Source organism: Lepidochelys olivacea, assembly GCF_965140295.1.
Source record: "Lepidochelys olivacea isolate rLepOli2 genome assembly, chromosome: 17".
Lineage (NCBI taxonomy): Eukaryota > Metazoa > Chordata > Testudines > Cheloniidae > Lepidochelys > Lepidochelys olivacea.
This window is the reverse complement of record NC_140427.1, coordinates 22,808,732-22,830,845: the sequence shown is the minus strand read 5'-3', so window position 1 is coordinate 22,830,845 and position 22,114 is coordinate 22,808,732. Positions and strand designations below refer to the sequence as shown.

General features: G+C 45.1%; 1 protein-coding gene across 1 annotated transcript in view; it reads right to left on the bottom strand.

Moving 5' to 3' along the window:
• Positions 1-284: 284 nt before the first annotated feature.
• Positions 285-22,114, bottom strand: part of LOC311532685 (myeloperoxidase-like) — a 64,524-nt gene continuing 42,694 nt past the window's right edge. Inside the window, exons 8-12 of the mRNA XM_084651363.1 lie at positions 20,835-21,087; positions 9,960-10,130; positions 7,086-7,323; positions 3,624-3,841; positions 285-674 (exon numbers count right to left, since the gene is read on the bottom strand). Of these exons, the coding sequence (XP_084507489.1) occupies positions 3,634-3,841; positions 7,086-7,323; positions 9,960-10,130; positions 20,835-21,087 (870 nt within the window). The 3' untranslated portion in view covers positions 285-674; positions 3,624-3,633. The remainder of the gene's footprint in view (positions 675-3,623; positions 3,842-7,085; positions 7,324-9,959; positions 10,131-20,834; positions 21,088-22,114) is intronic.

The window sequence follows — 22,114 nt, the reverse complement described above, 5'->3', positions numbered from 1 at the left end:
CTGACTTTTGGTTGGCACAAAAGGGGGCTGACACCTTGAACAAAACAGCTGGGGGACAGTGCCCTGGACTCTGAGACAGGAGTAGTGGCCCTTTCCCTGAGGGGGTGCTAGAGACGTATATCGTCTGCTAGATAGTGCTATTTGGTTAACAGTGTATTTGTTCCAATGTACTGACAATAATCAGAAATGGGAGGTGATGGTACCCAAATACACCTTTGCATAAATCAGGCTTTATTGAGATAATATCTTAAATGTGTACAACTTGCCCATTCACCATTCAGAGAAACCAGAAAGAGAATCAATCATCTGTATTATAAAGAAATTGAAGAATCACAAAAATAGGTGCCAGTAGGCAGCCTACAATCACTAACTTGTAAATCTGCACTCATGGGCTTCAATTCAATCTGGACTTCTTTAGCTAGTGTTATTAGCTAATCCTAGTTCTTTTAGCAATGGCCACTTGCAAGCTAATTACAGGCCTGGAAGTTTTTGCAAATGGAAGAAAATCGACACAAACACAGGCAAAATGGCAGCAGCTAGGCCATGCATTCCAGCCAGCAAAGTCAGTGGGGGGTTAGACTGAAAGGAGTGAAGAATCCTTGCCAGCAGCATCCTGAATCCAGCCCTCCAAGGAAATCTCAACTTCCATCATAAGGAGTCACTGGATGCTTGTTCTGTGGGGTGAAATGGGAAAGGTGTCAATAAAACAGAGAAGGCTCCTGGGTGGCTGGGATTGTCCTGGACATGAAATTTCCCCTGAAATATTGTGTATTCTGCCTCTGAGTGAAGCAGTTTTTGGTGTTGAACATTTAGCACCTGTAATTACCCAGGTTATCCCCTTTAGCCTTTTTAGAATATTGGCAGAATATTAGCTTTTTCCCCAGTCCTCTGGGACTTTCCCATTCTTTCTAATATTTGTTAAAAATTAAGATCAATGGCTCAGAATGCTTCTTGGGCAATTCTTTTGGAACTCTTGGATGCAAATTCTCTGGTCTTGCGGATTTAAAGAAATTTCTCTTTAACAGGTGTAGTTTCACATCTGCCTAGTTATTGTTGGAATAAAAAGTATATCACTGGCACTGTAAGACACGATTGCATCATCCAGCTTCTTTTCAATCTGATAGTAGGGGGCCCTTTAATCTACTGGACAAAGGAATTACAAGGTTACCCATGGACACCCAGGAGATGTCGGAACTGCTGGGAGCTTTACAGGTCAGAGACCCTGGAGACCCAGGAAATCCAGAGACCGCGCCACTGGAAGATACAGTAGGAAGCACCCCAGAGGAACTAGACATTGATCCAGTTGTAGGATTGGGTACTAACTTAGTGTGTTTTGGTCGGATCTCTGCTGAGCCAGTGGTGAGTACACTAGCTGCTGACAGGGCCCTGGGCTGGGACCTGGCGGAGTAAGGAGGGTTTGGGTCCCCCTACCCTGCCCACCACCTCCCTTTAGCGGTGGCCCATCCCCCTCTGACTGTTAGGCTGCATGGCCCTGCGAGAGAGGGCAACCCTGTTGACCCTGGCCATTAGGGCATACCACCCTGAGGCTAAGGGTGCTCAGGAGGACTTAGCCGTAGGGCTATAATGCCCTTTCCCTCACCCCAGAGGGGGACAGGGTGCACTTGCCCCGTGACAGTTTCTCACTGCCTTCCGAGCTCAGCACATGCATGAAGAGCAGCTGGCTGAAGCTGAACCAGGATGAGACTGATGTGACACATGTGGGAAAGGAAAAGCACTCCTCCTCTATCACAATCCCAGCCATCTGCCCTCAGACTGCCACTCTGGTCCACAGCCTGGGGTCCTCTTAGATTTATGTAGCAACAGCAACAAAGAAAAAACCTCCCTGCAGTCTGTGGCTGGCCCGATTGTGCCCGGTGTTAGAAAAGGCAGACCTGGCCACAGTGATCTGCGCACTGCAATACTTAAGCTGGGTATTGCAATTCCTTGTATCTAAGAGGGAAGACCAAGCCCTGAGGAAAAACAGCTTGTTCAAAACACAGCAACGTGGTCGCTCTGCAACACAGGACACTGGGAACACATCACCCCAGCATGTCGTTCTCTGCACTGGCTCCCCATTCAATTCAGAGCCCAGTTCCACGGGGTGCTGTCTGGATTTTTCAAGACCCTGCATGGCACTGGTCCTGGCTCCCTGAGAGATCGGTCACCCTGCTGCAGCCAGGGGTCCTCCGACACCTGAGTTCCGCTGGAACACTAGGGCTGGCCAGAAACAGCACTTCCAGTTTGGGGAAAAATGAGGTCTCTAATTTGTTTGGTTCCAATTCAAAACAAAATTGAGACCTTTCAAAATCCCCCACACCCAAATATGAGTACAAGCACCAGCCCACCCCAGGATATCCAATAGCCTGATTGTTAAGGCATTCTCATGTGGGATGAAAACACCCCAGGTTCACATTCCCGATTTGCAGTAGGCACTTGAATCTTGCACATCCCAAGTGCGTACTCTGACCACCAGGCAATAGAATCAGCCTCTCTGGAGCAATAAACATGTAATTTTTTCAATATAAAATGGAACAGCTCCAACAGGAGTCATTGAAAGAGAGTGACTCTATAGCCTAGTGGTTAGAGCACTTACTTGGGATGTGGAAGACCCAAGTCCTTGCTCCTGAGCAAGCTGTTGTGGGGTAGGGCTGGTTCTCTCCAGAAAGTCCATCCTGGACCTGAGAAACCTTCCAAATGACGTTAAAATCATTTCAATCCCCCTGAGGCCAGAAAGGGGGAGCACATTTTCAACTCGTGGGAGCTTGGTCGATACTATGGGGATGAACACTGTGTAAGTGCCTGAGTAGAACACTAGACACGATTTCAGAAATATCATCCCAGCAGTGAGGTCTAGGAGGCTGTGGAAGAGTGTACCAAGGGAAAGCGTGGAAAACCCACCTCTTGGGAGTCTGGCTATGACACTAGAGAAATACTACAGGGAACAATCCTGCACTGGCCGCAGGGACAGGGCCTGCATGGGGCCTAACAGATCCTTCCCATTTCTAGAGTGGATGAATCTCTCTTAAGAAGATAACTATGAGTACAGTCAGAATATGATCAGCTGTCAGAATATGATCCACAGCCAGGGATCTAGGGTTCCCAGTCCAACTCCCACTGGAGTAAATGGAAAGCCTCCCACTGTCTTCAGTGCAGCTGGATCCAGCCTACAGTCTGTGAGCAGGGTGGGTGAAGGCCGGGTCTTTGGTACCGGGGCCAGGCAGTGACAGAGCCTTAGGGACAAGAGAGTCAATGGGCTTGTGTTCACTAGAAAATCAGGGCGTGACAGAACATGGCCCTGAACTAGTTGTGTTAACTAACGTGGTGTTAAAAGCGACTTTGCAGTGGGTGTATTCGCCAGTGCATTGGTTAACACAACTCCGCCAAGCAGTGCTAACATTCCCTCATGTTATAGTGAAGACAAGCAGGAGCCTCTGGGGCAGATAGGAAGATCAAGGTGGGGGATTGGGAGGAAGGATCTGTTTGAGGAAGGGTGGCTGGAAGAGTGAGTTTGTTTAGAGATTGGGGTTGATCTGGGAAGGAAAGGCCAGGGAGTGCTGGGGAGGGGAAGTCTCCACATGGGCCCGGTTGCGTGTGTTTCTCTGGGCACGGGGTCCATTCTGTACCTTCCACTCCCTAGTTACTGCGTTGTCTCCAAGGTGACAAGTCAAGACGGTCGATCATTCTGCAGTTCACAAAGTCCTCAGGATAGCGGTTGACCTTGAAGACGTCCCTGGGCACCTCTCTAATGCGAGTGTTATCACAGAGAACCCCTGGCAATGAACTGCTGCTCAGGGCACGGCGCTGCTGTGGAGTGAAAACCCCGGGATTCTCCCACCAGAACCTACAGAGAAGCAGAAAAACAGCAGTGTTACCGCCTGGGTTTATCCTTCTTGGGAATTGATTGAGTTCTGGGGGGTCACGATTCTGTTTTGTCTCCACAGATAGGAAAAGGAGCCTGCCTGTGAAAAGGAAGTACAAGGGATGGGGTGTGAAGTCTGGGACTCACTGGAGTCAGCAGCAAAACTCCCACCAGCTGCAGAGGGGCCACAGTTTAAAAAAAGTGTATTTCTAATGTGAATAAATCTCCTATAGCCAAACAGCCTCCAGGATTTCCAGAGAAAGACTGTGAAGATTCTATACAGATAAGTTCTATTGAAAATGAAAAGAACTTTAGATTGCAAAGTCACGGGCTAAAAAGCTTCTGCAGGAATTACAGCTGTTCTCCGGCCTGTGCTGTGCAGGAGCTCAGATGATGATCACCATGGTCTCTTCTGGCCTTAACATCTATGGATCTATGCAAAGGTTAGGGAATCCCTGAATTAAGGTTGCCTGCGCAATCTTAACTCTGCCCTCTTGTGCGTATGGGCTGTGTTAGACAGCTTAATTGAATGTTCACATACTGTTTAGTCCACAAACAACCCCTGGCTCACTCAACGCACGGTGCTGTATGAATGAGGTAGCTGCCCAGTTCTTGGTTGTAACAGTGGGCTTGGGGGGCCAGTGAACCTAGTGGTTGGAGGACTTGACTCCCTGCTGGTGTGGTCGAGGTGCTTCAGGCTTTATGACAGGGTGGACAGGGGCATGCAGTGGAGTGGAGCACCTGGGTAAGAGGGTCTGCAATGTTTGAGAACCCTGGAATAAATTGGCTAGAATAGTGAGCTGGCTACCATGGCCACCTCTACTCCCTCCCATTCCACCAGATCCCAGCCCAGGGCCCCGTTTCAGTCAACCCCTGAGTAGAGGACCTCCCAACGGGGAGTCTACGTCCACTGCCCTGGGCTACTTCCTACTGCTGCCCCTTCAGTTTGGGGCTTGGCCCCTACAGACCAGGTTCCTGTGATGGCTTGTCACCAGTAATGGCCCCTCGTGGACCCTGGGCAGCATCCTGCTGCAGTCCCAGTTTCCTCCAGGTGGAGCAGCTATAAATTTGCCAGGGCCAGAACCCCCACAAGGTCTCTGTGCTTTGGTCACCCGGGTTCCTCTCAGGCCGGATGCACCTAGGCCTCTTTCTCTATTTCCTTTGGCCAGGAAGACGGTGCTGGGTTCCTGGTGACTGCCTCGGCTGGCAGGGCAGTGCTCCTTCCCTCGGGTAGGGAGGCAGCTAGCTCTTGCCTTTTTGCCAAACTGAGCCAGGCTCCCTCCTTTTCTCTCCCCTCCAAGCCTGGCATTGGCTGCAGGTATAACAGGGCAGGGCTAGCTGGGCCCAAAGGCTCTCTTTAACCCTTTTCAGGCTGGTGGGCAGTTACTCTGCTTGACCACATTTGTATCTTTTTCCACTCATTGTGCATGCCACCCAAGCACTGCGCAGAAGACAGACTAGTGTATTCCAGGAACTCGCCCTGTTTCAGGGAGGCATTAGCTGATTTTACTGACAGGCCCAGAGGGCTCTTTGCTCCCGTTGGAGCTGGGGCCATGATCTGACCGGGCTGGTGAGCACCTGCAGGCAGTGCTACGGCTAGTGAAGGGCACAGTCCGGAGGGCTGGAGTGCTGCACTCTAGGAGATGCCTCTCCTCCTTGCTCTGTGAGGCTGGTGTATGGTGGAGCAGATCTCAGGGTTGCTGCTGCCTAAACACTCCCCACGCTCCATGAGGAAGGGGGAATCCTTGCCATGCTGTTAGCGCGGCTCCTGCTACTGGAAAGGGGGCAGGCATGTGTAGGGGGTAAACTAGCTTGAACAGCACGATACTGGGGGCCTTTCTGGGACCCTGTCTCTCTGCAGTGCTGTACATGCTAGTATAAGGTCCATCTGAGGGGAGGGAGAAATGGGACACTTCCGCCCCAACTCTCAGGCAGGACAACAGTAATTTATCCCCCCACCATCAAGCCTGTGGCAGAAGGGGTGAGGGAGGGAGGGGAGGAAGCTGGCCCAGCTCAGGTCCCTCTGGTTTATCACTTGTTACTTTGCCAGACTTGAACCCTGCAGGCTGAGAATCACCAGACTTGGTCTCTGCCTCAAGCTGGATTTTTCTGCTGTGTTTCAGCAAAAATGGTTTGGCTCCCCTTGAGAACAAGGTGAGGGAAAGAGGTAGTTTTGCCCACATTAGCCAATTTTTCCTGCCATTTCCTTGAAGACCTCTAGTGCTCCCAAGGGTTTGTGGTATGGATGTGAAATTTAGCAGGAGGAACAAAGGCTTGGCTTGTGAGTTCTGAAGTTACTAGCCCTGCGCCCATCTGTAAAATGGGGCCCATAACACCTTCCTACCTCCCTGAGGTGCTGTGAAAATATATCGGTGATACTACGGTAAGTGCCAGGGAACTGCCCATGAAGAAATGACTAATTCTGTATTCACTGCAAGGTTTGAGTGATGTGAGGTGAACACGGCAGGGGCCACACGCTGAACAAGAGGGATATAAAGAAATATTGAACAGCTGCCTCATTCCTGGAGCACTGTCCATCCTGTGTACTGACTGACATTGTTTTTCCCAGAACCCCGTCAACATGCAATCATGTAATTAAAAAGATGGTCAAAATGCATACGCACAAGGGTGCCAAATTAAGATTGCAGGCAGCCTTATTTCTGAGTGCTTCTGAGTGCTCAACTTTGCAAACTACACAATTTTCTTTTAATGTAGTGTTTCTGAATGTCATCAATTATGGGAGAATGGTGCTGACATTGTTGTTAAAAGGAAAACTCTGCTGCAACAATAACCGTCAAATTAAACCTGCATTTGTAAGAAATGTTTTTAAAGTGGCAATACACAAAACAGAAATCAAAATTGACATAGTGTTTGCATTTTTCATGTTGGTTTGAAGCAGGCTGGATTCATAAACACAGGATCACGATCCCAGAAATTATCACCTTTAAAGGAGATTTAAGGGGGTGTTTCACCTTTCTTCAGAGCCTTCTAAAGACCATCCATGCACCAGTGATTGGAGCTGCCTGGCCATGTAGGGGTTAAGCAACTGCCCTTCCCACAGGGGCACCCCTTTAATAACTGTGAATGAAACTCCGGTATTGAGCTGTGGAGCTTGGAACACCAAGCAAGCTCATCGGCGAGGGAATGGAACAGCACAGGACACCGACTGCCGTTTGTTCTTTTGTAAATAAAATGGAAGTGGAGATTCACTTTCCAGTCAGCCTACCTGTCCCCATCTCGCAATTTCCTGAACTGAGATCCAATGATGCAAGCCAGGAGAGGTCCCACTCTGCCATTGGGAACAAACGGCTCTGCCATAGCCCCAATCCAGATGTCAATATTGTCTGGTGTCCCGTACAGGTCCATGAACTTCTTGGCTAGCTTACGATTTCTCAGCACTTCAGAGAGTTCAGCTAAGTTGCGAGGCTGTGAAAGCCCACAGAATTGCCTCCAGGCGTTATACCCTGCAGAACCAGAGCAGAGCAGTCAGTACTGCCATCTGTGCCAGCATCACCCCATCTGTAGTCCGTTCCCCACAGGCAGCCCGCTTTGCCTTTGCCCACTAGTAACATTTGCCTTGTCCAGGATTTTAAAACGCATTTCAGCTGATGTTGATGTGTCATCTAGGATCAGACACTGAATTAACAAAGTACTGTCTTCACAAATGGGAGTGGGAGTTAAAGCTGACTTAGAAAGTTCAGTGTCCTACTCATCTTGCATCTCAACTACTGCAGCAGTCTCTTCTCTGGCCTTGACAAATGCAATCTTGCTCCGCTCATAACGATCCAGAATACTTCTGCAAGGATAATTTTCCTAGCCAATTGCTTTAACCACGTCATTCCTCTCTTTAGATCCCTCCACTGTCTCCCTCTTCTCTAATGCATCGAACACAAGCTGCTTGTATTCACTTTCAAGGCCATTTACGCCTATCATCAAGGCCTCACCCTGCCTATCATCTCTCATGCACCATCTAGGTGTCAGTTCCTACCTGACTGGCCAATGGCAGCCCCCATTGCCAACTTGTTAAATTTTCAAGCAAGCACCTTTGAGCTTTCTCTCATGCTGTCCCTTGCACATGGGAGGAGCTCCCTGTCAACATTCTCAAAGCAACCTCATTATCCTCCTTCAAACTCTCCTGTGTGTGATGCCTACAAAAGCTTGCCAACAGTTAGGCTGCTGCTGTTTTGAGACCCACTGCCTGGCGGGCTGATCAATATTGTCTCGCTGTTTCCTTGTGCTTCCCTGGAGGTATGTCTGTAGCCATCTATTGTCTCATCTTATACTTAGATTCTTCTTCTGTCTTTTTGTTCTGTGTTTGTACAGGGCCTAGCACAGTGAGATCCTGCTCCAGTACTTGGGCTCCTAGGTTCTATGGTAAAACAAATAACAATAATAATCCAAGGTTCAGAATCTGCCAAAGGACATTGTTTTGGTTTTGAAAGTTTGAGCAATGTCTACCAAAAAATGAAGTCCAGATACTATTCCTGCTGGGAAAAATATAGTCACCGCTGTTTTCATGGACTCCAAGGTCAGAAGGGACCCCCGATCATCTAGTCTGACCTCTTGTAGATCACAGGCCAGAAACTTCCCCACAAGGAATTTCTTTTGAACGAGTGTATCGTTTAAAAAATCCATCCAACCTGGATTTAAAAGTTGCCAATGATGCAGAATACACCACAACCCTTGGTCAAATTGCTCCAGTGGTTGATTCCCATCACTTAAAATTTTTTGCCTTATTTCAAATCCAAATTTGTCTAGCTTCAGTTTCCAGACACTGGGTCTTGTTGTACCTCTGTCTGCCCATTTAAAGAGCCAATTATCAAATTTCTGTTCCCCATGTGGTACTTACAGACTGATCAAGTCAACCATTAACCTTTCAGCATCAAGCTAAACAGATTGAGCTCCTTGCCTCTCTCACTATAAGGCATGTTTTTCAACCCTTCAATCATTCTTATGGCTCTTTTCTGAACTTTCTCCAGGTTCTTCTTGGATTGCGGGCACCAGCACGGCACACAGTATTCCAGCAGCAGTCGCACCAGTGCCAGATTCAGAGGTAAAATAACCTCTCTGTTGCTGCTCAAGATTTCCCTGCTTATTTATCCTAGGATCTCATTGTCTCTTTTGGCCATGGCATTGCACAGGGATTTCACCTTCAGCTGATTGTCCACCATGACCCACAAATCTTTGTCAGAGTTTGAGGCAGTTACAACAGAAACTCTCCTGGACATCTTCTCCATGTTGGGTGCTGAGACTCTGACCTCTCCTACCCCTTTTACCATGAGTCCTCTTGGTGGGGCTGCCCCCTGTCCCTCTCGGGGTGTTCCCAGGGCTCTGCCCTTGCTTCATCTCCCTTCGCTCCCTGGACAGCCTCACAGGACTCAGCTCTCATCTGCACACTGATGGCTCACACAGCTCTCTCCATGCCTCGCCTGTCTCCTGCTGTCCAATCCCGCCTCTCAGCCTGGCTCTCTGACATCTCTCTTCGGGTGTCCTGCATCATCTTACCCGGGACACGGCCAAACCCAAACACCTTCCCTTCCCTCCCAAATCTTCCCTCTTCTGCATCACCATCGATAGCCCCAGTCCCGTCACTCGGGTCTGCATCGCAGGTGCTATTTCTGACTCTGCCCTCTCCCTTGCTGCCCATCCAGGTCATTTCCAAACCCTGCTGCTTCCTCCTCAGCATCTCCAAGATCCCTTCTTTTCTTTTCATTCCACACCAGATCTCTTGTCCAGGTCCTGACTGCTGCACCAGCCTCCCTCTGGCCACCCGGACACTCCCTTTCCCTCTGGCCCATCCAGAATCCAGCAATAGAGCACCTTCCCTCTCCATCCATGATCACATCCCTCCCCTGCCTCTCATCAGTTCTGACATTAGATTTAAGCCTCTGTCCACCTTCTCCAAGTCTCTGCACAGTTCTGCCCCTCCCTCGTTATCTTTCTTTTTCAATGTTGTATTACCCCCCTTCTCCTCTACTCCGCCTTCTCCTCTGTCCTTCCTGGGTTGTCTGGAAAAGCCTAGCACATTGTGGAAGCAACTGCAAACAATGCAGAAAGAACATTATTACTACCTATGGGATGCAGTCTTATGCTTACTTACCTGGAAGACCATGATCTCTTCCCCGTTGCAGGTTTAAGGCTGCTAGATCCAGTCCAATTATTTCTACCTGTTCAAAAAGCCGCTCCTGGAGCTCCTCAACCACCATTTGATTCTGTTTCATTAGTTTTGCATGGTCAACCAGCAGACCACGGAGAAGCGGGTCAATGCCACCTGCAATGAAGGTCAAGTCCAGAAAGAAACAGAACAGTCTGTAATACATTCCACCTTGTAGGCTACATTTTGTGCAACAGAAGGTTAGCCCCAGTGCTCACTTTGCTCTTCAGGGGTCACCTGAGATCCTTCCTGCTCTGATGGTTGGGAAGGTTCTTCCTAGCACCATGTTCCCCCTAAGGAACCAGAGTAGTTTTTAAGAATGTCTGCAGATGCAGAGGCCTGTTGGCTGACAACAACATGAGCTGCTCAAAGGAAGCCAAGCAGTTTTAGTAAACAAACTGCATAGGAAGAACCGGGAAGGCTTCTCCTTCAGGAAAAGTGGATCTTTGTGTTTCTACCTCACAGCAATAAAACAGGAGCTGGAAAAGGCCTCGCAGGTAGAGCTGGCTGGGCAATGTGTGTTTTGTTCCTGGGAAAAATTTCATTGAAAAGTATAACAGAGGCTTGGGTGGCTGGGTTGCCTAGTGGTTAGATCTCCTGGCTCTCAGCCCCCTACTGAGCTCCACCTTTAAGGCTGGGGGTGGATAGGAGGACCCAGGCCCTCCCTCTCCACCATCTCCCAGCCCAGAGCCCTGTGTATATCAACCCCCAAATAGGGGGTTGGTGTCCCTCCCAACAGGTAGTCCAAACCACTGCCCTGAGTTACTTCCTACCAGTGGGTTCAGCTTGGGGCATGGCCCCTCTAGTCCAATCTTCCAAGCAGCATGCTCCCTGTAGTGTTCCCTCTTGGGTCTGGGGCAGCACCTCTCTGCGATCCCCGGCTCCTTCAGGCAGGGCAGCCATGAACTGATGAGGGCAAGCCCCACAATATCTTGGGGATCCACTCAATCAGTTTTCTCTGATTCTGGGGGTTCCTTTGCAGTCTCCCCTTGGCTGGGGAGCTAGCTCCTGTCTCTACACCAGTCAGCCCTGAAGTGAGCCGGGTGCCCTCCTTTTCTCTCCCCTATAGGCCTGGCATTGGCTGCAGGCATAATGGGGAGAGGTTAGTTGGGCCCAAAGGCTCTTTTTAACCCCTTCCGTGCTGGTGGGTGGTTCCCCTTCTTCACCACAAAAAGTTTTCAGGTTTTCATCAAATACCTGAAAATCAAAATTTTGGGACCAACAGTGGCAAAAAAGTGAAAAATACCTGATTCTCAGCTGAAATGTTTTGGTATTCAGGTTTTCAACAACAACAATTCAAAAAATGTTGTTATAAGTGGGGAATTTCTGTGGAAATTTTTATTTTGACAAAAAAGCCCCCATTCATCGAAAAAAAATGTTTCAAATAAAACTTTCACCAAGCTCTAGATAAAGAAAAGGAGTACTTGTGGCACCTTAGAGACTAACAAATTTATTTGAGCGTAAGCTTTCATGAGATACAGCTCATTTCATCGGATGCATGCAGTGGAAAATACAATGGGGAGATTTACATACACAGAGAACATGAAACAATGGGTGTTACCATACACACTGTAACCAGAGTGATCAGGGAAGGTGAGCTATTACCAGCAGGAGAGCCGGAGTGCGGGGGGAGGGAACCTTTCGTAGTGATAATCAAGGTGGGCCATTTCCAGCAGTTGACAAGAATGTGTGACGTCCACATATCTATTCAGGGGACACCATCATAGGGCCTAATCACATCAGTCACATTATCAGAGGCTTGTTCACCTGCACATCTACCAACGTGATATATGCCATCATGTGCCAACAATGCCCCTCTGCCATGTACATTGGTCAAACTGGACAGTCTCTACATAAAAATAAATGGACACAAATCAGACGTCAAGAATTATAACATTCAAAAACCAGTCGGAGAACACTTCAATCTCTTTGGTCACTCGATTACAAACCTAAAAGTGGCAATTCTTCAACAAAAAAACTTCAAAAACAGACTCCAACGAGAGACTGCTGAATTGGAATTAATTTAGGCTTGAATAAAGACTGGGAGTGGATGGGTCATTACACAAAGTAAAACTATTTCCCCTTGTTTATTCCCCCCCCCCCACTGTTCTTGTCAACTGCTGGAAATGGCCACCTTGATTATCACTACAAAAGGTTCCCACCACCCCCACTCCATGCTGGTAATAGCTCACCTTTCCTGATCACTCTTGTTACAGTGTGTATGGTAACACCCATCGTTTCATGTTCTCTGTGTATATAAAGCTCCCCACTGTATTTTCCAGTGAATGCATCCGATGAAGTGAGCTGTAGCTCACGAAAGCTTATGCTCAAATAAATTGGTTAGTCTCTAAGGTGCCACAAGTACTCCTTTTCTTTTTGCAGATACAGACTAATATGGCTGCTACTCCCAAGCTCTACATGTAGGCGATACATGCCAGGCCCTCCTCATAGAGAAGGGCTTTGTTTTACAGTTCCTTTTGTTCTGTCTAGTTTTAAAATGTCCTCCCCAATGGTTTCGTAATTCCCTGGATTCCCTTGGAAGAGTTGGCCAGCATTGAATTCCTTACTCTCAGGAACATTCTCCTGGAAATCAGCCTAAATTTTCCTTTGCTTAGTTTTACGCCATTACTCTCAATAACAGCTCCTGAAACACACTGAACAATCCTTCTGTCAGTGATGTAATGCAGAGCTAAGCTGTATTATACTGTTCCCAATTAGATATGAACTTGACCCTCAGGTTCTAGACCTGGCAGCTCTTTGAGTGATGTCTATCCTAAAAGTGTACATAAGCTCTTTTAGCAGTTTTATCTGATTTGTCTATTCTCTTCATACCTGGCCACTTTGGAAATAGGTTCTTTTCCAAAGCTGGAACAGTAGTTCTGAGCTGTCTTCCCATCAGGATTTGGGCTGAACTATGTCCAGTAACCATGACTGGTGTTGATGTGTAACTTAGAAGGGCAAGGAATGGATTTTCTTGGCTGTCTGTCTAAAGCTCTCTCCGCCTCTCCATTTGCTTGTGGGTGATGTGGGCTGCTAGTAATGCGATTTTGATATTCAGGATATTTTGAGCACAGGGCTGTTGGTCATTAGCTGTTGTTTGATTTCTGAAAAGCTATACAGTTCTTATAACGCTGAGTTCATAGCGGTGCCTCAGGCTAGACCCACTAAGGGACTTAGGCCCCTAATTTCCACGCCATAAGATCCTTAAAACCCTGCTCCACTGCTGCCTAACTCTGTAGACATCTAAATTCCATAGCTGCCTACATGTCCACCAGTGGGCATGCATAAAGCCTCCAAATCCTGATGCCACTGAGCTGCTCAGCACCCTAGTGCACACCTAAATCCCAGCAGGATTTACAAGCTAGGTGTTCCCCTACCAGGCTTGGTCCAATTTGGGTCCTGTGCAGAAGACAGTCAGCAATAAGGAGAGTGGGAATTAGACTGGCTGAAGTTCATGCTCCCCAGTTAGCAAGGGAAGAGCTGTTTCCAAATCCCCCTCTTTGATTTGGCACAAAGCCTTGAACTCAGCTCTCCTATATCCCAGGTAAGAGCCCTAGCTGGCAGGCTATTGGTTAATCTGAGGGTGGGGGTGTCCCAGTCACTCCTGTCGAAGCTGTTCCGTTTGGTATTAAGCAATTCATTGGGCCAGAGACAGAGAGCGAGAGATGTTGACTCGATAGCCTGGTGGCTAGGGCCTGTATCTACCATGTGAAAGAGCCATGGTCAAGCCCTTGCTCCAATGACTATTTACTTATTCACAAGTAGTGAGTTCACCCATGTCATACTTTGGCTAATTTGGTTTAAGATTCTGCAGAATGAGTCACAGTAAGTTGAGAGGTAGGGCAGTCAGTTCTAAAGTGGCTGCACTCTGTCCCATTGTATATATATATCCAATTAGCTTGAAATACATATAAAACATGAACTAACCTAGTTATCCCTAGCCTGATTCTTGCTTGCATATTTATATCTGCCTCTGGAAATTTCCACTACATGCATCCGACGAAGTGGGTATTCATTCACCCACGAAAGTTTATGCTCCAATACGTCTGTTAACCTATAAGGTGCCACAGGACTCTTTGCCGCTTTTACACATCCAGACTAACACGGCTACCGCTCTGATGGTCTACATATAAAATGAAAGTGTCACCACTAAATGCAAGTGAAATGAGCTATAGAATTGTGTATTTTTAAAATATAGCAGAATGCTATTGATAAGCTCAGGCAATCTTCTTTGGGGAAAAAAATCTCCTGTTTGAGATATTTGTTCGTAATCTAGATAAGGCCATTTGTTTTCAGTTTGTACTGATTTTTTATTGAAAATTTCCTGGATTTTACAATTTTTGCTTTTTACTGATTGTCACCAAAATTTTTACCATCACTAGAGGCCAGATTCCTAAAAGTAGCTAGGTGCCATCTAAAGACACAGATAGGAGTCCAATGGGATTTTCTCAATGAGCACTTAGGTGCATCTTTAGATACCTAAAGACCTTTGAAAATCTGGCTCTAGGCCTCTGCATCTCAGTCTCTGGAGCTGTAAAATAAGAGATAATTCCCACCTCTGAAGGTCATGAGACTTCATGTTTGGAAAGTGATTTTGGGTCCTTGATTAAAGGCATATTTAATATGAAAACAGTATATTGTATAAGTTTTATAAACTAAGCGGGCTATCACCAAAAGCACCATTTTAAAATGGTGGCTTAGTATTAATAGAACAGTTATTAAAAGCTATGTTGCATTGTAACTGGGAATTATATCTACACTGATGAGAGGCAGAACATTCAAAGCAGAAGATTAAACCAGCCTTGCAGCAGGAGTAAGACATAATTCAGCCTCAGCTCACGTTCCAGGTCTTTAAGGATACAATTATCAGCAAGTTCTTTTGCAGATGCCCACTGCTAATTTTTGCATATAATTTCATAGTTTAAGTGGTTTTGCAAGGTTTCATTTACTCAATACAGTGAAAGTTACTGGCAGCTTTTAAAATCTTTCCTAGAATCCCAGAGAGACTAGGTGGGTTAGGTAATATCTTTTATTGGACGAACATCTGTTGGTGAGAGAGACAAGCTTTTGAGCTAAACAGAGCTCTTCTTCAGGTAGTGTACTCAAACCTTGTCTCTCTCACCAACAGAAGTTGGTCCAATAAAAGATATTACCTCACCCACTTTGTCTCGCTAATATCCTGGGGCCAAAATGGCTGTAACAACGCTGCATACTAGAGTCCTAGAGTCATTTTTGTTGCTTTTTTTAATGTCCTTCAATTTGTTTTTTCTTCTGGTGCCCAGAGCTGAACGCCGCATTCCAAGTGCACTCACAATCGAACAGGGACTGTTACCCTTTTTTCCATGAGCTGTTCCATCTGCATATGCAGCTCAAACTTGCACTGGCTATTTGTGGTGCCATGTTTAGATTGAAGCTTATGGCTCATCTGCTGTCCATTTTAGAGTTCTCTGCCATTATCCATCACCATACTAACTTAGTACCTTCCAGGTTAATTAGATTAGCATTGTGAGGTCCCTATCGGACTTCACAGAGTCTTTGGCTCATCTCCCTTCCCTGTCTATGAGACGCTCTAGCTGTGGGGAGGACAATTGTAAATGTCATCCTGGAAAACCTCTATCAAAGAAGAAGATCTTGCAGCCCCAAGTCTATAAGATGGCTATAATAAATATAGCCCTCTATAGTAATAATAATCTCTAATAATTAGGACAGTCAAGTGATTAAAAAATTAATTGTGATTAATCGTGAGATTAAAAAAGGTGATTAATTGCAGTTTTAATTGCACTGTTAAACAATAATAGAATACTATTTATTTAAATATTTTGATGTTTTCTACATTTTCAAATATTTTGATTTCCACTACAACAAAATATAATTATTTTTATTACAAATATTTGCACTGTAAAAATTATAAACAAAATAAATAGTATTTTTCAATTCAGCTCATATAAGTACTCTAGTACAATCTCTTTATCGTGAAAATGCAGCTTACAAATGTAGAATTATTATTTTTTACATAACTGCACTCAGAAATAAAACAATGTAAAACTTTAGAGCCTACAAATCCACTCAGTACTACTTCTTGTTCAGCCAATCGCTAAGACAAACAAGTTTGTTAATATTTACGGAAGATAATTCTTACTTAGAATGTCACCTGAAAGTGAGAACAGGCATTCGCATGGCACTGTTGTAACTGGCGTTGCAAGATATTTACATGCCAGATATGCTAAACCTTCATATGCCCCTTCATGCTTTGACCACCATTCCAGAGGATGTGCTGATGACGGGTTCTGCTTGATAATGATCCAAAGCAGTGTGGACCGACGCATGTTAGAAGGTTGGTTTTCTTTTTTGGCGGTTCAGGTTCTGTAGTTTCCACATTGAAGTGTTGCTCTTTTTAAGACTTCTGACAGCATGTTCCATACTTTGTCCCTCTCAGATTTTGGAAGGCACTTCAGATTCTTAAACCTTGGGTCGAGTGCTGTAACTATCTTTAGAAATCTCATATTGGTACCTTCTTTGTGCTTTGTCAAATCTGCAGTGAAAGTGTTCTTAAACCAAACAACATATGCTGGGTTGTCATCCGAGAGTGCCATAACACAAAATATATAGCAGAATGTGAGTAAAACCACAGAGCAGGAGACATACAATTCTCCCCCAAGGAATTCACTCACAAACCAGCAGGGCTCAAGTAGTGTTTCTAGCTTTTGCAGTTTTTTAAATCCTTTCCTGTTGGCACTGGTAGGCTGTGCTTTTGAAGATCTAATGTGGCTGTGATAGTGACTTTATTTCAAAGCTCATGTAATGCTGACAGACCCCAGTCGTCAGCGGGCAGGATCGAACCAGGGACCTCTGGAGCTTAGTACATGAGCCTCTACCACATGGCCATATTAGCCAAGGCTGTATAGCAGACACATTTTATCTCTCTCTCTAAGTGGTCTCGGTGCCACTAGATGGGACAGAACACCACACGCAGAAGGTGTGTGGGTTACACAGACACTGAACCATACCCAATGTGGAGTTCCATCTGGTTGAAATGACTTGTACAAGAGGTTCTTGTTTCTGTCCATTTGCCGCTTGTTTTATTTCTAGCTCCGTACTGTTAGCTGGACTGTGTTTGAAATGGCCCACAAGTTTTCTACATTTTGACAGCATGTTTTCAAAACCACCACCATTGAGTGCTACTGTAATTGATTGCTGCAGACCATGAGCGATGCATGTCATATGTTCAAAAGGCAAATGACTGTCTGCTGCTATCATATTACATGCATTGTCAGTACAAAATTGTTGTAACCTTTTCTTGAATATTTCATTTTTTCGCAACATCCGAGAAGTGCTCTGCACATGCTTCAGCATAATGTCTCTCTGCGTTACTGTTAAAGCAAACGACTGCAGTGTCCATGCAGCATCAATCAGGTGTATTGTGACTCCAAGGTAGCTGTGATTGCACAGGGATGTCCAGTGATCACCAGTCAAAGCAACAGTTAGCGCATTTTTCAGAAGCTCCAACTTTGTAGTTTTCTCGTGATATAGGTCATGTAATTGTGATACAATAGTTCCTCAGGAGGGCAAGGTGTATGACTGATTGGAAGATGGAAGATGCAATTTGAATAACATCTTTTAACCTTCTGTCATTTACAATGTTGAACGGTCTGCAGTCCATAGCTATCCACTTTGCAATAGCATTGATTAAGCTGTTGTATTTTGTTTGATCCAGGGGCTTCTAGCGATCCTGAAACTCTTTAAGCATATTCTGTCGTGGCTGGAGGGATTCATTTGCTGTCAGTAAGTTATCTGTAGCACAAGAACTTGAGGTGAAAGCATGTTTAGCGTGTACCTGGTACTGAAGACTGGAAGTACTTCCATGGTATTGGAACTCAGCCTTGCAATAACTACAGATAACCGTCTTTTTATCCAGAGAACCACCCAGAAGTTTTTTTAAAAATAAAGACCCATTCAAAAGACCTGAACTTTTGGTGCTTTGCACCATTAATTTTTTCTGATATTTAATCACTCCAGATCATGAGAACTGTGCCAATGTCGGCCAAGTGATGAAGTACAGTAAGTGAAGAGGGTCAAAAGAGAAGTATGTGATTAACACTCATTAAAAATAATGTGTTAATTTATTTTACATTAATCGCTTGTATTAACTGCGATTAATTGACAGCCCTAAAAAAATAATAATTCTACATTTGTACGTTGCACTTTCACAATAAAGAGATTGCACTACAGTACTTGTATGAGGTGAATTGAAAAACACTATTTCTTTTATCTTTTTTACAGTCCAAATATTTGTAATAAAAATAATAATATAAAGTGAGCACTGTACACTTTATAATCTGTGTGGTAACTGAAATCAATATGTCTGAAAATATAGAAAAACCTCAAAAATATTTATAACAACTTTAAATTGGTATTCTATTATTGTATAGCAGTGTGATTAAAACTACAATTAATTGCGATTATTTTTAAATTTGTTTTGCCTTAAAACACTTGAGTCAACTGCAATTAATTAGTACAAACAGAGGACTCAAAGCCACATACTCCTGTGTTCTAACCCCAGTTTCGCTACTAACTTCTCTGTGACTTTGGACAAGTCACTGGATCTTTCTGCCTCCGTTCCCATAATAATACCTCCCTCCCTCACATAGGTATTCAGGAGACAAACTACCTTACAATAATGCCTCCCTCCTGTATAGATCACAGAGTGCTTTACGAAGAAGGTCAGTGTCATGATCCCCATTTTACAGATGGAGAAACTCTAGCACAGAGAGGTGCTTTGATGGGGCGAAGGTCACCCAGCATGACTGACACGGGTGGCACTGGAATCCAGTTCTCCTGAGGCCCAGCTCAGTGGGGCGCCACTAAGGTACATTGTTTGCCTTAGTGGGTTAAGCACAGATTTTCAAGAAAGTGAGCACCCACACTCTGAAAATCAGGCCTCTTTAAGGTTTCTCAATTTGGGCAAAACCAATTGTTAATTTTTGAAAATCCTGGCCATAAAGTGATTGGATGTGACAGCACTACGTAAGTGACAATAATTATAGTGGGGGAGGTTTAGATTGGATATTAGGAAAAACTTTTTCACGAGGAGGGTGGTGAAACACTGGAATGCGTTACCTAGGGAGGTGGTAGAATCTCCTTCCTTAGAGGTTTTTAAGGTCAGGCTTGACAAAGCCCTGGCTGGGATGATTTAACTGGGAATTGGTCCTGCTTCGAGCAGGGGGTTGGACTAGATGACCTTCTGGGGTCCCTTCCAACCCTGATATTCTATGATTCTATGATTCTATTATTATACTTATTGCAAGAATTTGGTAGTGTCTATGGCCCATTTATTTTATTTATTTATTGTGATCGGTCGTTGATGAAGATTCCTCCTTCAATCCATTAATGGTACTATCTAAAGCCCCGTTTCACCAAGTGTTCTATCTTTAGACAGTGGAATAGTTGGCTTTTGTTTTCCTTTCCCCCTTCTTACGTTGGCATTTGAGAATGTGAAGAGTGTTTGCCTGGCTGTGCTAGGGTATTCAAATATCCAAAGTGGACGATATCGAAATACTGGCTTTTCAAACATCAGAAACGGTAACAGCCTTTCTGTCAGCTATTAGAAATTGCATTTTCTTCTAAAATATACGGGGCAGCCAAATTGTTCCAGACTTCTTGGCATTGGTGGGAACAATTTTTCAGTTACTTTATTAATGGGAAGGAGCGTTTAGTGCACAGAAGGTCTCAGACAGATTTTTACATGTGCAGAAGAAGACAGTAATGGCCACACCAGGGGTGGAGCTAGCAAATATGGTGTGGGCTGTTCCCAGCCATTCTAACTCTAATTATTCCCACTCCCTCAACTTACTTTCATATTTGTAATTGGTTAGACATGCAACTGTGCGTAATGCTCCCAAATGAGTCAATGAAAGACATAAGGGGCCAAATTTTTTTACACTTAAACATGTCTGGAGTAATACTCTTGATTTCATAAGGACTGCAGCATTTGGTTTTCTGCATTAGATCTAAATCCTGGCCCTGGAACATCCATAGCACAAAGTCTGGCATCTCATCCAGGCTCCGTGGCCATAGAGGTTCTCTCTCTAAGGCTTTCCCTTTGAGGAGTTTGGCTGGCGGGTTCTTGCTGACGAGCTCAGGGTTTAACTGATCACCATACATGTGGTTGGGAAGGAATTTCCCCCAGTCAGATTGACAGCAACCTTGGGGGAGGGAGTGTTTCACCTTCCTCAGCAACATGTGAGTGGGATAGCTCAGTGGTTTCAGCATTGGCCTGCTAAACCCAAGTTTGTGAGTTCAATCCTTGAGGGGGCCATTTAGGGATCTGGGTCAAGAAGAAAAAAAAAATTGGATGATTTAGTTGGGGATTGGTCCTGCTTTAAGCAGGGGGTTGGACTAGATGACTTCCTGAGGTCCCTTCCAACCCTGATATTCTATGATTAATTGACAGCTCTAATAATAATCTATACAAATAATAGATAATACTTAGTCCTCCCATAAGGGGTGTGGACTAGATGATGTCTCGAGATCCTTCCTGTTCTATGATTCTATCCATTTGCCCGATAATTACACTTTGATGAAAATTGCTTATTTGCTGGAATTGAGGAAATGATTTATAAACTGAAAACATGTCCTGATGAATAGAAACAAATGATCAGATGTAATGAGCTTTAGGTTCTGATTCAGGAATTTACTTAAGCATGTGGTTAACTTGAAGCATGTGCTTAAGTCCCAGTGAACTCATCTGCTTAAGTACATTGTTGAATCTCTGCCTTGCTGACAAAGCAGGACTGCAGGCAGGGCCTGGCAAAGCATGCTTACCTTCCATTACAACCCTCCAGGAAGCACTGAATGTGAGGTGAAGAGGGACCCGGAAATGTGGACCCAAAGGTTGGAAATGATCATCTAAACGGGTCACAAAAGGCTGTATTGAACCATGACCAAACCGAAAAGCCAAGGAGAATACATTTGCCACGGTGGGATCCACAGACTCATCATAGCCCCCATAGCATGGTATTTCCTTCTCACTCTCATCTCCAAGCAGAAGTGGCAAGTAGTCTCTGTATGTTACTACCTGGAAGGGAGTACAGACTGAGTTAGAAGCTCATATACACTCTTTCTAAAGGAAAAAAACGATCACTTTCTAACATTATCAATAGGATTGATAATGTTGCAGTGGGGGAGGTTTAGATTGGATATTAGGAAAAACTTTTTCACTAAGAGGGTGGTGAAACACTGGAATGCGTTACCTAGGGAGGTGGTAGAATCTCCTTCCTTAGAGGTTTTTAAGGTCAGGCTTGACAAAGCCCTGGCTGGGATGATTTAACTGGGAATTGGTCCTGCTTTGAGCAGGGGGTTGGACTAGATGACCTTCTGGGGTCCCTTCCAACCCTGATATTCTATGATTCTATGATTCTATGATTGGTCAAAAATTCTATGTCAAAATGCAAGACATCAATGAAACAGCCAGGAAGGTAAAAGACAACAAGAAGGAAATTTTAAATATATGAGACACAAAAGCAATTCAAGCAATGGCTTTATTCTATTACTAGGTATGGATGGCAAAATTGTGCGTAATGATGCAGAAGAGGCAGAAGTCTTCAATAAATATTTCTGTTCTGTGTTTTGAAAGGAGCAGGAGGATGTATTCATAACTTACAGTGATCATTAAATGCTTTCTATTCCAATAATAAGTAGGGAGCATGCTAAACAGCAACTGCTGAAGTTAAATGTTTTAAATCTGCAGGACTGGAAAACTTTCCCCCAAGAGAATTAAAAGAATTGGCCGGGGAGCTCTCTGAGCCACTGATGTTGATGGTCCAGAGGACCAGAGAAAAGCCAGTGCGCTGATATTCAGAAGGGTGACTAGAAAGGCCCAGCTACCTGAAGGGATTGGATAGTGCCTGTGCCTTGTGCTGGCCTCTGCACAGGGCTGAACTTCACTCACAGACAGCATGGCTGAGATATGAACTTTCCTCCCCAGCTGGATCTCCTTACCCTGCAAAGCTCCCCAAGAGCCTTGGTAAGAGATTAAAGTCAAGGATCTCCATGGTAGCATTCTTTTAGGGGGTCAAAAAACTTGTGGAGAAAGGTGTTTCAGT